The sequence below is a fragment of the Cetorhinus maximus genome, chromosome 36, assembly GCF_964194155.1.
Source record: "Cetorhinus maximus chromosome 36, sCetMax3.hap1.1, whole genome shotgun sequence".
Classification (NCBI taxonomy): domain Eukaryota; kingdom Metazoa; phylum Chordata; class Chondrichthyes; order Lamniformes; family Cetorhinidae; genus Cetorhinus; species Cetorhinus maximus.
The window spans coordinates 7,609,116-7,626,513 of NC_135914.1; the positions used below are offsets into that span (position 1 = coordinate 7,609,116).

Consider the following 17,398-nt stretch of genomic DNA (forward strand, 5'->3'; position numbering starts at 1 on the left):
CTCCCCAATTCCACTGCCCTCCCTCCCCAAACCGACATTGGACCTCCCCAATCCCTCTCTTGCCCCCTCCACCAATCCCACCGCCCCTGATCCCTCGCTTCCCCAGATCTCACACCAGCGCCCGCCAATCTCTCCCATTCCCCAGGGTGCTGGCCTCTCCCTCTTGTGCCTCTCCCTCCTCCCGCTCATCCCAATCCCTCTCCCACCCATCCCTAGGTTCCGAGCGAGCTCAGCCAGACAGTGTGCGCGGTGAAGGGACCACAGCTGTGGGCAGCTCCACGGACTCACAGGCTGGAGAACTGTAGTGAGGCAGCTGTCCACGTCTCCCCTCCCTGGTCCAGAGGTGGTCACGCCACTGCTGAAGGCCGGAGCCTGTCACTGCAGTCAGTACCACGCCAGGCAGGTGCCCACTGAGACACTCGGAGCAGAGATTTGCCACTTACCCTCTCGCTGTTGTTGCTGAGACACAAGGGCCGGTTGCTGTGGAAACGCGTGGCTGACAATCCCATAAGTGGCTGGATAGGTTGCTGTTGACAGAGAAAACAGGGAATAAAACACGAATAAAAGCAAAATACTGCGGATGCTGGGAATCTGAAACAAAAATAGAAAGTGCTGGAAAAACTCAGCAGGTCTGGCAGCATCTGTGGAGAGAGAGAAACAGAGTTAACGTTTCGAGTCCATTTGACCAGAGAACAGAGATGAGGAGAAACTTCTTTAGCCAGAGAGTGGTGAATCTATGGAATTCATTGCCACAGAAGGCTGTGGAGGCCAGGTCATTGAGTGTATTTAAGACCGAGATAGATAGGTTCTTGATTGGTAAGGGGGATCAAAGGTTACGGGGAGAAGGCCGGAGAATGGGGTTGAGAAACTTATCAGCCATGAATGAATGGCGGAGCAGACTCGATGGGCCGAATGGCCTAATTTCTGCTCCTATGTCTTATGGTCTTATGGTCTTATGGACCCTTCTTCAGAGCTGAAGAGAAGTGGAAACGTGTTGAAATTTATACTGTTTAAAGGGGGGTGGGGCAGGTGGAGCTGGATTGAAGGCCAGCGATAGGTGGGGACAAAGGAGGAATTGACAAAGATGTCATGGACTAAAGGACAAAGGGAGTGTTAATGGTTAGTGCTAAAAAAGGTGCTGATAGTGGTATAAAGGTAAGAAAGCAGAATGTGATAATAGCAGAACAAGGGTAACGTTGTGTGAAAGAACAACATGGAACAAATGAAGATGGCCCTATGGGGATGGGGTGGGGAGAGGGGGCGGTAGTGGGGGAAAAAAAGGATAGAAAATGGGAGAGAAGGGGGGATAAAAAGGGGATAAAACCATGGATAAACGAATAAAAATGAAATTAAGTGGATAAAAAATGAAAATGAATGTAGAAAAAAGGGGTGAAGATAGAGGAGAGAGTTCTTGGTCTGAAGTTGTTGAACTCAATATTCAGTCTGGAAGGCTGTAAAGTGCCTGGTCGGAAGATGAGGTGCTGTTCCTCCAGTTTGCGTTGAGCTTCACTGGAGCAATGCAGCAAGCCAAGGACGGACATGTGGGCATGAGAGCAGGGTGGGGTGTTGAAATGGCAAGCGACAGGGAGGTCTGGGTCATGCTTGCGGACAGACCGAAGGTGTTCCGCAAAGCGGTCACCCAGTCTGCATTTGGTCTCTCCAATGTAGAGGAAACCGCATTGGGAGCAGCGAATGCAGTAGACTAAGTTGAGGGAAGTGCAAGTGAAATGCTGCTTCACCTGAAAGAGGTGTTTGGGCCCTTGGATGGCGAAGAGGGAGGAGGTAAAGGGGCAGGTGTTGCACCTTCTGCGATTGCATGGGAAGGTGCGGTGGGAAGGGGATGAGGTGTTAGGGGTGATGGAGGAGTGGACCAGGGTGTCCCGGAGGGAACGATCCCTATGGAATGCTGAAAAATGTTTGGGTTACATAGTCTCCACCTGAATGATTGACACCATCTCTGTCTGCAGTTCTCTGAAAGTTACACTCTATACACTGTCCCCATCAAACACTCCCAGGACAGGTACAGCACGGGGTTAGAGACAGAGTAAAGCTCCCTCTACACTGTCCCCATCAAACACTCCCAGGACAGGTACAGCACGGGGTTAGATACAGAGTAAAGCTCCCTCTACACCGTCCCCATCAAACACTCCCAGGACAGGTACAGCACAGGGTTAGATACAGAGTAAAGCTCCCTCTACACTGTCCCCATCAAACACTCCCAGGACAGGTACAGCACGGGGTTAGAGTAAAGCTCCCTCTGGACCAGCAGCTGTTCTGGCCTTCCCAGCTGCATCAGGCGGGAGGAAATCTTGTGCTCTACACTGGTACCTGTTAGAGATACAGTTACCCAGAGACAGTTACCAGGGAAGAGTACAGACAGACAACCCTCAGTGATCCTATCAGTGTTCACTGGGTTAGAGCTCAGGCTGAATGGTGCTTCTCTAACTCACCACTCCACCAGACAGCTGTTTTAAATGATCACTCCAGAATGTCTCCTAGAGAGTTAGCTTTGACTGCTTGTTCCTCACTGCCGGGTATAATGAGTTAATATGGGCCGGTTCTGACTGTCTGTGAGATGTTTAGGAGGGGTGTGGATGCTGAGCGGCTCTGTTTGGCTGAGGTTAGCTCTTACCTGTGTAGTGGTGCATTCCTGTGTAAGCCTGCTGTAGGGGGTCCATGGTTGTCGCTGCAGCCGCCTGGCTTTGTGCTGCAGAATACAAACACCTCCTGTTAGTCAACTACCTCACAAGGATTGGTACAAGGTACTCTGATAGGTGAGGGCACAGCACCCACCCACCCTGCTCAGCACCCACCCACCCCGCTCAGCACCCACCCACCCCGCTCAGCACCCACCCACCCTGCTCAGCACCCACCCACCCCGCTCAGCACCCACCCACTCAGCACCCTCCCACCCCGCTCAGCACCCACCCACTCAGCACCCTCCCACCCCGCTCAGCACCCACCCCGCTCAGCACCCACCCACTCAGCACCCTCTCACCCCGCTCAGCACCCACCCACTCAGCACCCTCCCACCCCGCTCAGCACCCACCCACCCCGCTCAGCACCCACCCACCCCACTCAGCACCCACCCACTCAGCACCCTCCCATCCCACTCAGCACCCACCCACTCAGCACCCACCCACCCCGCTCAGCACCCACCCACCCCACTCAGCACCCACCCACTCAGCACCCTCCTATCCCACTCAGCACCCACCCACCAGCTCAGCACCCACCCACCCGCTCAGCACCCACCTACCCGCTCAGCACCCACCCACTCACTCAGCACCCACCCACTCAGCACCCACCCACCCACTCAGCACCCAACCACTCAGCACCCACCCACCCACTCAGCACCCACCCACCCACCCACTCAGCACCCACCCACTCTGCACCCACCCACTCTGCACCCACCCACTCTGCACCCACCCACTCAGCACCAACCCACTCTGCACCCTCCCATCCTGCTCAGCACCCACCCACTCTGCACCCACCCACTCTGCACCCACCCACCCTGCACCCTCGCACCCCGCACAGCACCCACCCGCCCCGCTCAGCACCCGCCCCGCACAGCACCCACCCGCCCCCCTCAGCACCCGCCGCGCTCAGCACCCGCCCCGCACAGCACCCACTACACTCAGCACCCGCCCCGCACAGCACCCGCCCCGCTCAGCACCCGCCCCGCTCAGCACCCGCCCCCCTCAGCACCCGCCCCACACAGCACCCACCCCCCTCAGCACCCACCCCCCTCAGCACCCGCCCCGCACAGCACCCGCCCCGCACAGCACCCGCCCCGCTCAGCACCCGCCCCGCACAGCACCCGCCCCGCACAGCACCCGCCCCGCTCAGCACCCGCCCCGCTCAGCACCCACCCGCCCCCCTCAGCACCCGCCCCGCTCAGCACCCACCCTGCTCAGCACCCGCCCCGCACAGCACCCACCCCACTCAGCACCCGCCCCGCACAGCACCCGCCCCGCACAGCACCCGCCCCGCACAGCACCCACCCGCCCCCCTCAGCACCCGCCCCGCTCAGCACCCGCCCCGCACAGCACCCGCCCCGCACAGCACCCACCCGCCCCCCTCAGCACCCGCCCCGCTCAGCACCCGCCCCGCACAGCACCCGCCCGCCCCCCTCAGCACCCGCCCCGCTCAGCACCCGCCCCGCACAGCACCCGCCCCGCTCAGCACCCGCCCCGCACAGCACCCGCCCGCCCCCCTCAGCACCCGCCCCGCACAGCACCCGCCCCGCTCAGCACCCGCCCCGCTCAGCACCCACACCGCACAGCACCCACACCGCACAGCACCCGCCCCGCACAGCACCCACCCTGCTCAGCACCCGCCCCGCACAGCACCCACACCGCACAGCACCCGCTCCGCTCAGCACCCACCCTGCACAGCACCCACACCGCACAGCACCTGCCCCGCACAGCACCCGCCCCGCTCAGCACCCACACCGCACAGCACCCACACCGCACAGCACCCGCCCACCCAGTTACCTGCATAGGAATGAACACCATTGGTGTAGATGGCTTCGGAGGTGGCCTGTCCATTTGTTTGAGCAGCAATTTGGCTATAGCCATTGACGGTGAGGGGCGGGGCAATGGAGGGCACCTGGGCACTCGGGATACCCGGAGGGGTGCTGGTCCCTGGAGAGAAGAAAGGTAAAATGATCTGAACTTCTTCACTATTTACTGTATAATTTAATTGTTGGTCGTTCTGGGTGCAGGACCTGCACCAGGTCCACTCCAACACAACAGCAGACTCACAACTGCACTCCGATTAAATATTGAACACAAGGTTGAAATTTCAAGCTTAAAGCTGCCTTTGTACCCAGAGAGGGCGAAACAGAGACAGAGAGAGACACTCACAGAGTGAGACACAGAGAGAGAGGGAGAGAGAGAGGGAGAGAGACTGAGAGAGACAGAGGTACTGAGAGACTGAGAGAGAGACACTCACAGAGTGAGACACGGAGAGAGAGAGAGAGACTGAGAAAGAGACAGAGATACTGAGAGACTGAGAAAGAGACAGAGATACTGAGAGACTGAGAGAGAGAGAGAGACACCGAGAGAGAGGGAGAGAGAGAGGGAGAGAGACTGAGAGAGACAGAGATACTGAGAGACTGAGAGAAAGACACTCACAGAGTGAGACACAGAGAGAGAGGGAGAGAGAGAGGGAGAGAGACTGAGAGAGACAGAGATACTGAGAGACTGAGAGAAAGACACACAGAGAGAGAGAGAGACTGAGAAAGAGACAGAGATACTGAGAGACTGAGAAAGAGACAGAGATACTGAGAGACTGAGAGAGAGACACCGAGAGAGAGAGAGAGACATGAAGACTGAGAGAGAGATGGAGAGAGAGAGAGAGGGACAGAGAGAGAGAGAGAGGGAGAGAGGCACACGCAGACAGATGGAGGCACAGAGAGAGAGAGAGAAAGAGGTAGAGAGAGAGAGGGAGAGAAAGAGAGGGAGGCAGAGAAAAAGAGGCAGAGAGAGAGAGACACAGAGAAAGCAAGGAGAAAGGAAATCAGGAAGAGAGATATACACAGAGACAGAGGGAGAAGAAGGGTCACAATGAGAAAGACACAAGTCACAGTGACTGACAGAGGGAGAGACAAACACTGACAGAAAAGACAAGAGGCAGGAGTGGAGGAAGAAAGAGAATACAATCCCGTTTGGCCATGAAGCCTCCTACTGCTGAATAGCTTTCCACAGAACCGTCCAAAGTGTTTTAGGGTGCAAAAGGTTTTGCGACGTTCTGAGTGTATCACTTGGGGCTGTACTATGATGATGATGGTGATGATGATGTGGACCTGTCAGCAACATACTGATTGAGGTAGGTCACAGGCACTATGTCAGAGTGCCACCCCCATAAGGGTAGCAGGAATCCCTTTACCCCCTCCCCTCCATTACATGGCAGGCTCACCTGACGTTGATGTGAGTGGAGTTGCGATCAGGCCGTTTGGGTTGATGGCTGCTACCTGCTGCATCTGTACGGCGGGGGCCATGGGGTTCAGGTAGGTGGTCTGTGCTGCAGCCATCAGAGCAGCTTGTTGCTGCATCAACTACAAGGGGCGAGAGAGCAGGAGTTAGAGAAACACAGCCCAAGTCAGGGCCCTCTGCCCAGGGAGTCCGCTGCCCAATGCGAAACGAGATCCTCCCCACCCAGGGAGCCCGGAGCCCAGGAGGCCCAGCGCCAGACAGGAGCGGCCCCTCCGTCCAGCCCCAGACAGGAGCGGCTCCTCCGCCCAACGCCAGACGGGGCCCCCTGCGCTCAACGCCAGACGGGTGCCCCCTGCTCCCAACACCAGACAGGAGCCCCCTGCGCCCAACGCCAGACGGGTGCCCCCTGTGCCCAGTGCCAGACAGGAGCCCCCTGCGCCCAACGCCAGACGGGTGCCCCCTGTGCCCAATGCCAGACGGGTGCCCCCTGCGCCCAGTGCCAGACATGAGCCCCCTGCACCCAACGCCAGACAGGAGCCCCTTGCGCCCAAAACCAGACAGGAGCTCCTGTGCCCAGTGCCAGACAGGAGCCCCCTGCGCCCAACGCCAGACGGGTGCCCCCTGCGCCCAATGCCAGACGGGTGCCCCCTGCGCCCAATGCCAGACGGGTGCCCCCTGCGCCCAATGCCAGACGGGTGCCCCCTGCGCCCAATGCCAGACAGGAGCCCCCTGCGCCCAGCACCAGACAGGAGCCCCCTGCGCCCAACGCCAGACATGAGCCCCCTGCGCCCAGCGCTAGACATGAGCCGTCTGCGCCCAACGCCAGACGGGTGCCCCCTGCGCCCAATGCCAGACGGGTGCCCCCTGCGCCCTGTGCCAGACAGGAGCCCCCTGCGCCCAGCGCCAGACAGGAGCCCCCTGCGCCCAGCGCCAGACAGGAGCCCCCTGCGCCCAACGCCAGACATGAGCCCCCTGCGCCCAGCGCTAGACATGAGCCCTCTGCGCCCAGCGCCAGACAGGAGCCCCCTGCGCCCAATGCCAGACAGGAGCCCCCTGCGCCCAACGCCAGACAGGAGCCCCCTGCGCCCAATGCCAGACAGGAGCCCCCTGCGCCCAACGCCAGACAGGAGCCCCCTGCGCCCAGTGCAAGACAGGAGCCCCCTGCGCCCAGTGCTAGACAGGAGCCCCCTGCGCTCAACGCCAGACAGGAGCCCCCTGCGCCCAGAGCTAGACATGAGCCCTCTGCTCCCAACGCCAGATAGGAGCCCCCTGAGCCCAGCACCAGACGGGTGCCCCTGTGCCCAGCGCCTGATGGGAGCCCCCAGCTGCCCAGCACCAGACGAGAGCCTCCCCTACCCTACCCAGCACCAGATGGGAGCCTCCCCTACCCTACCCAGCACCAGATGGGAGCCTCCCCTACCCTACCCAGCACCAGATGGGAGCCTCCCCTACCCTACCCAGCACCAGATGGGAGCCTCCCCTACCCTACCCAGCACCAGATGGGAGCCTCCCCTACCCTACCCAGCACCAGATGGGAGTCTGGCTCATAGCGTGATCAGAGTTCCTCAGACTACCAGTGACAGACACCACTAAACACCTTGTTTCTCTTCCCACCTGCCCACAGCTGGGTGGGACAGGGTTTCACACACTGACCCAACCCTTTACTGGTGAGGTCACGCGCTGACCTTTAATGGGGGCAGGTGGGGGGGGGGGGGGGGGTCAGAAACACTGACTTAACACTGTGGACAATTTTCCTCTTGGCCAACACTGCCACCTATACGTAGAGTACTGGAACTGCAGAAGAGGGAGTCTCACTGCAAGTCGTTCCTGGGATATCAGATTAACATCGGTGCCTGCTCCCAGGAGTGACTAGGTTGGAGAACACAAGGATTAGAAGCAGGAGTAAGCCATTCGGCCCCTCGAAGCTGCTTCCCCATTCAATAAGATCATGGCTGGTCTGACTGTGACCTGAACTCCACTTTCCTACCTGCACCCCCATGACTCTCAGCTCCCTCGTTGATCAAAAATCTAACTCAGCCTTGGATATATTCAATGATCCTGCTCTCTGTGGAAGAGAATGCCGCAGACTAATGACCCATTGAGAGAAGAAATTCTACTTATCTCAGTCTTAAATGGGAGACCCCTAATTTTTAAACTGTTTCCCCCAGTTCTTGACTCCCCCAGAGGGGGAAACATGCTTCAGCATCTAACCTGTCAAGTCCCCTTAGGATGGTATATGTTTCAATAAGATCACCTCTCAGTGTTCTAAAGTCCAATGTGTATAGGGCAGTGGTGTCGCTGGGGTCGCTTAGAAACTGTTGCCCTGTTTTTGCCAGTGCCTGGTGACCACATGGGGTAGTTACTGATTACATACCGCCTGCGTGTATGCACTGTAGGCACCAAACTGTATGGCCATCGGACTGAACATCCCAAGTTGCCCAGCCACCTGCTGCATCCGACGGAGAGTCCTCTCTTTGTCCGTGTCCGCAAACTTCACCACCAGACTCGAAGAAGCTCCCTGCCAAGAAGCAGAGAAGTGTAAAAAGTTAGCAAAAGAACGTGCCCCATTTCCCCAGCTGAGACCCAGTCTCGTCAAAGTTAGTCAATCTGAACAACGGCAAACAACAAATCCCAATGGACCCAAACCCCTTCCCATTGACTCCCATTGTACACAATCCCAATGGACCCAAACCCCTTCCCATTCACTCCCATTGTACACAATCCCAATGGACCCAAACCCCTTCCCATTCACTCCCATTGTACACAATCCCAATGGAACCAAACCCCTTCCCATTCACTCCCATTGTACACAATCCCAATGGACCCAAACCCCTTCCCATTCACTCCCATTGTACACAATCCCAATGGAACCAAACCCCTTCCCATTCACTCCCATTGTACACAATCCCAATGGATCCAAACCCCTTCCCATTCACTCCCATTGTACACAATCCCAATGGACCCAAACCCCTTCCCATTCACTCCCATTGTACACAATCCCAATGGACCCAAACCCCTTCCCATTCACTCCCATTGTACACAATCCCAATGGATCCAAACCCCTTCCCATTCACTCCCATTGTACACAATCCCAATGGATCCAAACCCCTTCCCATTCACTCCCATTGTACACAATCCCAATGGATCCAAACCTCTTCCCATTCACTCCTATTGTACACAATCCCAATGGATCCAAACCCCTTCCCATTCACTCCCATTGTACACAATCCCAATAGACCCAAACCCCTTCCCATTCACTCCCATTGTACACAATCCCAATGGACCCAAACCCCTTCCCATTCACTCCCATTGTACACAATCCCAATGGACCCAAACCCCTTCCCATTCACTCCCACTGTACACAATCCCAATGGACCCAAACCCCTTCCCATTCACTCCCATTGTACACAATCCCAATGGATCCAAACCCCTTCCCATTCACTCCCATTATACACAATCCCAATGGACCCAAACCCCTTCCCATTCACTCCCATTGTACACAATCCCAATGGAACCAAACCCCTTCCCATTCACTCCATTGTACACAATCCCAATGGACCCAAACCCCTTCCCATTCATTCCCGTTGTACACAATCCCAATGGATCCATACCCCTTCCCATTCACTCCATTGTACACAATCCCAATGGACCCAAACCCCTTCCCATTCACTCCCATTGTACACAATCCCAATGGACCCAAACCCCTTCCGATTCACCCCTATTGTACACAATCCCAATGGACCCAAACCCCATCCTATTCACTCCTATTGTACACAATCCCAATGGACCCAAACCCCCTCCCATTGTACACAATCCCAATGGACCCAAACCCCTTCCCATTCACTCCTGTTCTACACAATCCCAATGGACCCAAACCCCTTCCCATTCACTCTCATTGTACACAATCCCAATGGACCCAAACCCGTTTCCATTCACTCCCATTATACACAATCCCAATGGATCAAACCCCTTTCCATTCACTCCCATTGTACACAATCCCAATGGATCAAACCCCTTCCCATTCAATCCCACTTTACATAATCCCATTGGATTAAATTTCTTCCCATTCATTCCCATTGTAAACAATCCCAATGGATCAAACCCCTTCCATTCCCATTCACTCCCATTCTCCAGAGCTCCCGGTCCAGTTATGCAGTCACTCGCCCAGTGAAATGCGTTGCGTCATTTCTTAATTTCAATTCCCCAATATTAGTGCGTCACGCCAAGCCAGACAGTGCGGGGTCAGCAAGAGTAGGGTACCAATCTGTTGTCTCACCCCATAGCTACTCCTGTCAGCTGTGCAGCGAACAGTGCTGGCTCCATTGCTCACATAGTCCACAGTCTGGACTGCCCCGACCTCTAGGCTGATGGAGTGAGATCCAGGCGCCTTGTAGGAAGAGAAAACGTGGACAAATGTCAATCGCAAAACAAGGAAAGAATCCCCCACAGAAGACATTTCTGTTCCCTCAGGACACCTGCTTCCTCAGCCATGCGTCCGCTTTGCTCAGCCTGGAAGACATGAGGGCGGCTCCCCCTCCAGAAACCTGACCCCAAAATTCAGACCAGCAGTGCCAGTGCCAGTAGCAGGGGAGTGCTGCACGGTCAGAGGTGCCGTCTTTCGGGTTAGGTGTTAAACCAATGCCCCCGACAGCCCGTTCAGTGGATGTTAACGATCCCACTGCCACTAGTTTAAGAGCAAGAACGTCACCCTGGTGTCCGAGTGACTTTCCTCTCTCAAGCAACATCAGGTCGTCTAGTTATTATCAGACTGCTTTCGTGGGAGCTTGCTGTGCACATATTGGCTGCGGTGTTCCTGACTGCAAGAACTCAGGGATGTCTTCAGCCCACGAAAGGCGCTATACAAACGTAAGCTTTTCGTGCTTTTACTCTGCTGCTCTGCTTTTGCCACTTGATTAGGGTCTCCTTGAACATGCGAGGCAATGAGGGTCCTACCTGCAACATTCGGCTCCCATGCAGTGCCCCTATCGCGGCCTGTGCTTCCGAATGTGTCTGAAATTTCACAAAGGCACAACCTGTACAAACAGAGAAAACGTTAACACTGGGTTCCGAGGGGAAGGCCGCTGTCTATTTTCGGTTCACTTATCAGGGCGAGACATATCAACGCTTTCGGCTGGAACACTGTCCATTGCAGGCATTCAGTGTCAGCACCAAACACTCCTGGAGAGCGGGGAGAGTGTGGAACTCGCCATCACAGGGAGTGGTCGAGCTGAATAGCAGGGGGTGCGCTTAAGGGGGAAGCTGGATGAACACATGAGGGAGAAAGGAATAGAAGGATATTGTTACGATCCCAGCTTATGTTACCACTGGACGAGCCTGAGCCCAGGGTGAAACCCAGCTTGATAGATCCTAACTTTTATTTTTTGTTTAGAAATGTGCAGGGTAGCTACTGAACAGAGTCACAGGAGTCAGCTAATGAAGTTTTAACAAAAGAATAAAACATTTATCTAACAAGCTGAACTATATCAAAATACTCCTTCACCCACAACTATAACTTAACAGATAGATACAGGTTCGCAAGGATAACACAAGTTACAAAAGCTATCTTATACTCTAATGTTCACAGTCCATGTAAACCAATAGACGATCTGTGGTCAGATACACCACACTCTGAAAGAAACCAAGTGACAGATGACACCCCAACCAGATGTTATGGATCTCTCCTCAACTCCCAGATGCTTGTCACACTGTGAGCCAACCAGTCTCACTGACCTCCGTCTTTCAGATGAAGGTTTCCAATCTCCACTGTCCAAGGACTCACCTTAGAATCTTCTCCTAAACCAACGCTTTCTCTCAGACGCCTTCCGCGAAGGTCCACCTCCGGCGTTTTGAACTCTCCTTCTGATGTTCCTCTCCCCGGGTCACCACATGCATTCATGTTGTCTTCCAGATTCTCTCTCCCACTGACTCAGCTAGCAATGGTACCACCGCTTCACATGCCCACAGCAAAGAGTTACAGACCTTCAGCTGTCTTTTTGGACCTTCTGGCCTCTCGCTTTAAATCTGCTTCCTGCAGCTTTTCTCCCTTTGAGCTTGGAGCCTCCCTCTGCTCATCACTCTTAACTTCACTTAACAGGACCATTTCCAGACGAGAAGAGCTTCTTGGGTACTCTCTCCTGTTCCACTCCCTAGGATTTTAGGGGCTTTCTTCTTTAGTTTGTAACCTGCTATCTGTCTCTTTTCATGTCCTGCCTGTCCTGACACCTTCTTCCAACTGCACTCAAACTGCTCTGTGTGTGTGTGTGTGTATGTACCTCTCTGGACCCCTGTTGCTAGGCAACAGCGCAGATGTTTTTACTCTTGTGTTTGATTTAACTTCTCTTCAGGAGTCATAAAACTCTTAGAAATGCAGGTATACAGAGCTTTAGGCATGTTGTCTCCACTCAATTGGAACCAGATCCCAGGTTTCACCCTTTAACCCACAAATAGAAAAAAACATTGAACTTACAGGTATACCTTATTCCTAACACACCCCAGATATACATATACATTTCTTAAACAATCTCTATTTCCTAATATGGCTGCCGCAGAGCTCCAACTAAATCTTAACAGTTGTAAGGCCCCTTTGAGTCCTCGCATTTTTTATTAGTTAGGAAGGCAAATGCAATGTTGGCATTTATTTCGAGAGGACTAGAATATAAAAGCAGGGATGTGTTGCTTATGCTTTATAGGGCTCTGGTCAGACCACATTTAGAATATTGTGAGCAATTTTGGGCCCCGTATCTCAGGAAGGATGTGCTGACCCTAGAGAGGGTCCAGAGGAGGTTCACGAGAATGATCCCAGGAATGAAAGGCTTAACATATGAGGAACGTTTGAGGACTCTGGGTCTATACTCGATGGAGTTTAGAAGGATGAGGAGGGATCTGATTGAAACTTACAGAACACTGAAAGGCCTGGATAGAGTGGACGTGGGGAAGATGTTTCCATTAGTAGGAGAGACTAGGACCCGAGGGCACAGCCTCAGAGTAAGGGGAAGACCTTTTAGAACAGAGATGAGGAGAAGCTTCTTTAGCCAGAGAGTGGTGAATCTATGGAATTCATTGCCACAGAAGGCTGTGGAGGCCAGGTCATTGAGTGTATTTAAGACTGAGATAGATAGGTTCTTGATTGGTAAGGGGATCAAAGGTTACGGGGAGAAGGCGGGAGAATGGGGTTGAGAAACTTATCAGCCATGATTGAATGGCGGAGCAGACTCGATGGGCTGATTGGCCTAATTTCTGCTCCTATGTCTGATGGTCTTATGGCCTCAATGGCTGACGTTTGAGGCCTGATTCCTGCTCCAGAAAATCAGCTGAAAAGGTAGGTTTTTAAAAAAATAATTGAAGAATAAAAACTACCCACCCCCCAGCCCTCACAGGTTACTCCCCCCACCCCGCCCTAACCCCGCCACACTCTCACAGCTCCCTCCGTGAGGGGGATCACAGGAATTCTGAGCAAATTGGGGGTACCAGCGGGAAAGGTTTGGGAAGCGCTGAACCTAGGTCTTGGGCCAGGCTTTTACAGTCGGCGTGCGGGGGCCGGGCACAAGGTAAAATGACGCGTGATGATGTCGGGCGTGTGTTCCCGACGTCATCGCGCTGCCTCGTTCGGTGGGCGTGCGCCAGAGTCGGCTGCGCACCCACCAATAACCGAAGGCCCATTAAGGCCATTAACCGAGTAATTAATGTTGAGTTCACGCTGTCCGTCCAACCTTACCAAGCGGCCTTTACGTTTTTTTTTAGGAAACCCCCATCCACGAGCGGGATGAGGTTTCCTAAAGCTTTTACTACTTGAATAAAAAGTTCCTGTGAAAAATAAACAGTCACATGAGGGGCACGTGTTTCATTAAACTCTTAATGTCTTTAAAAAAATTTTTTTTAAAAACCGCTTCAATCTCCGTGAGGCAGCTCCGTGCCTCGGGGAGACTGAAGCGCTCTTCCACGTGCATGCCCGAGCTGCGCGCCTGGCCCGCTCTCCCTCCTCCCCCACCCCCCCCAGCTCACACAGGCAGCGCTCAGAGCTACTGCTCGCGTATTACGCTGGGCGGGCCTTAATTGCACCCCCCCACCCCCCGTGTAAAGTGGCAGTGCGGAGACGATGGCGGCCGGTGGTCAGCTCGGCGACTGCCTCCGCCCGCTCCTGCCGAGCCCGGCCGACGCGGGGAAAATTCAGGCCTTTGGTGTAGAAGACATAACTTCAAAACCTGCGGATGCTACGAGGCTTGTGAACTGTGAGGAGGATAGTGTGGAACTTCAAAAGGACATAGACAAGTTGGCGCACTGAGTGGACAGGTGGCAGATGAAGTTCAACGTGGAGAAATGTGAAGTGATTCATTTTGGTTGGAAGAACCATGGGGAGACAACAGAAAATAAAAGGTACAATTCTAAAGGGTGTGCAGGAGCAGAGGGGCTTGGGTGTGTGTGTGCATAAGTTATTGAAAGTGGCAGCGCAGGTTGAGACAAAGCATACAGTATCCCAGGCTTTGTTGATAGGGGAATAGAGTACAAGAGCAAGGAGGTTATGTTGAACTGGAGAACTGCATTCCGTTCTGGGCGCCACACTTGTGAAGGTGTTGGAGAGAGTGCAGAAAAGATTCACGAGAATGGTTCCAGGGATGAGGAACTTCGGTTATGAAGGTAGATTGGAGAAGTTAGGACTGTTTTCCTTGGAGAATAGAAGGCTGAGAGGAGATTTGACAGAGGTGTGCAAAATCATGATGGATCAGGACAGAGTAGAGAAGGAGAAAGTGTTCCTACGAGTGACAGGATCGAGAATGAGAGGGCACAGATTTAACATAGTTGGCAGAAGAAGCAAAAGCGATATGAGGAGCAACTTTTTCATGGTTGGGATCTGGAATGCACTGCTTGAGAACGTGGTGGGGGCAGGTTCAGTTGAGACATTCAAAAGGGAATTAGACTGTTTTCTGAAAATGAACAATGTTACGGGGAGAAGGTAGGTGAATAGCGCAATCAGAGATGGGCCGAATGGCCTCCTTCTGCGCAGTAACAATTCGGTGAACGTACGAAATCGGAACAGGAGTAGGTCATTCAGCCCCAGGAGCCTGCTCAATAAGATCATGGCTCATCTGTTTGTGTTTTGAATTCCAAATTCTCATCTGCCCCCGATAACGTTTGATTCCCTTATCTAACAAGAATCTATCTACCTCCACCTTAAAAATATTCAATGATCCCGTCTCCACTACTTTCTGAAGCAGGGAGTTCCAAAGTCGCACAATCCTCTGGGAGAAAAAAATTCTCCTCATCTCTGTCTTAAAAGGGCGACCCCTAATTTTAAAACAGTGCCCCCTAGTTCTGGACTCACCCACAAGAGGAAACATCCTTTCCACATCCACCTTGTCAAGGCCGTTCAGGATCTTATATACTTCAATCAAGTCACCCCTCTCTCTTCTAAACTCCAGTGGAAACAAGCCCAGTCTGTCCAACCTTTCCTCAGAAGACAACCCACTCATTCCAGGTATCAATCTAGTAAACCTCCTCTGAAATGCCTCCAACGCATTTATATCCTTCCTTAAATAAGGAGACCAAAACGGCACATAGTATTCAAGATGTGGTCCCACCAGAGCCCTGTATAACTGAAGCACAACATCCTTACTGTTATGTTCAATTCCTCTCATAATAAAGGATAACATTCCATTAGCTGCCTTAATTACTTGCTGTACCTGCATACTAACTTTTTGCGACTCATGCACTAGAACACCTAGATCCCTCTGCAGTTGTTTTCCATTTAAGTAATACTCTGCTTTTTTATTCTTCCTGCCAAAGTAAACAACTTCACATTTTCCCACATTACACTCCATCTGCCAGATTTTTGCCCACTCATCTCAACCTATCTATATCCGTCTGCAAATCCCTTATGTCTTCTTACCAACATACTTTCCTACCTATCTTTGTGTCATCTGCAAATTTAGCTACCGTGTCTTTGCTCCCCTCATCTAAGTCATTGGTATAAATTGGAAAATACTGGGGCCCCAGCACAGACCCCTGTGGGATTCCACCCGTCACATCCTGCTAATCAGAAAAGGGACCATTTATGCAAACTCTCTGTTTTCTGTCGGCCAGCCAATCTTCTATCCAGGCTAATATGTTACCCCTTATACCAGAGTTTCTATTTTCTGCAATAACCTTTGATGTGGCACCTTTTCAAAAGCCTTCTGGAAATCCAAGTACAGCACGTCTACGGGCTCCCCTTTAGCCATAGTGCAACTTACCCCTTCCAAGATCTCCAATAAATTGGTCAAACATGATTTCCCTTTCACAAAACCATGTTGACTCTTCCCGATTACCTTGAGTTTTCCCAAGTGCCCGGCTATAACCTCCTTAATGATCGATTCTAACACCTTCCCCAAGACAGATTGAGTGAGGGTTGTGTGATGATTCTAGAAGATTCTGTGATCAGGTTCTTGTGCATTCCTGTTACCTTTACTGGTGCCATCAGGTCCTCGCAGGATTGTACACTCCTCGATCGTACCGAAAGCCTCAAACATTTTCCGGACGTCTTCGTCTGTCTGTTGCTTCCCCAGCATTCCCACAAAGAGCTTCCGGTCCTCTGCAAAATACAGGTCAGACGCTGGGAAGCAAGATGAGTGTAAAGGAGAGAAAAGGGGAGGGAGGCGGGGATATTTGGGAGCAGCCCCTCGGAATTCCTCAGGAAAAATCCCCAGACACTCAGGTCACAGCTGAAGCAAACCAAAAAGGGAATCTCATAAAAAGCAGGAGGTTTCACAGTACAGCATGGGGTTAGATACAGAGTAAAGCGCCCTCTACACTGTCCCCATCAAACACTCCCAGGACAGGTACAGCATGGTGTTAGATACAGAGTAAAGCTCCCTCTACACTGTCCCCATCAAACACTCCCAGGACAGGTACAGCACGGGTTCTAGATACAGAGTAAAGCTCCCTCTACACTGTCTCCATCAACACTCCCAGGACAGGTACAGCATGGGGTTAGATACAGAGTAAAGCTCCCTCTACACTGTCCCCATCAAACACTCCCAGGACAGGTACAGCACGGGATTAGATACAGAGTAAAGCTCCCTCTACACTGTCCCCGTCAACACTCCCAGGACAGGTACAGCACGGGATTAGATACAGAGTAAAGCTCCCTCTACACTGTCCCCATCAACACTCCCAGGACAGGTACAGCATGGGGTTAGATAGAGTAAAGCTCCCTCTACACCATCCCCATCAAACACACCCAGGACAGGGACAGCATGGGGTTAGATAGAGTAAAGCTCCCTCTACACCATCCCCATCAAACACTCCCAGGACAGGTACAGCACGGGGTTAGATACAGAGTAAAGCTCCCTCTACACTGTCTCCATCAAACACTCCCAGGACAGGTACAGCACGGGTTTAGATACAGAGTAAAGCTCCCTCTACACTGTCCCCATCAAACACTCCCAGGGCAGGTACAGCATGGGGTTAGATAGAGTAAAGCTCCCTCT

The 17,398-nt window shown here is 53.2% G+C and overlaps 1 protein-coding gene across 3 annotated transcripts in view; it reads right to left on the bottom strand.

Moving 5' to 3' along the window:
- Positions 1–17,398, bottom strand: part of LOC144672305 (CUGBP Elav-like family member 3-B) — a 70,660-nt gene that overhangs the window by 13,300 nt on the left and 39,962 nt on the right. For all 3 annotated transcript variants that reach the window (XM_078534168.1, XM_078534167.1, XM_078534166.1), the window contains exons 4-11: positions 16,372–16,500; positions 10,890–10,969; positions 10,213–10,323; positions 8,311–8,454; positions 5,920–6,058; positions 4,494–4,643; positions 2,633–2,707; positions 444–527 (exon numbers count right to left, since the gene is read on the bottom strand). In XM_078534168.1, the coding sequence (XP_078390294.1) occupies positions 444–527; positions 2,633–2,707; positions 4,494–4,643; positions 5,920–6,058; positions 8,311–8,454; positions 10,213–10,323; positions 10,890–10,969; positions 16,372–16,500 (912 nt within the window). The remainder of the gene's footprint in view (positions 1–443; positions 528–2,632; positions 2,708–4,493; positions 4,644–5,919; positions 6,059–8,310; positions 8,455–10,212; positions 10,324–10,889; positions 10,970–16,371; positions 16,501–17,398) is intronic.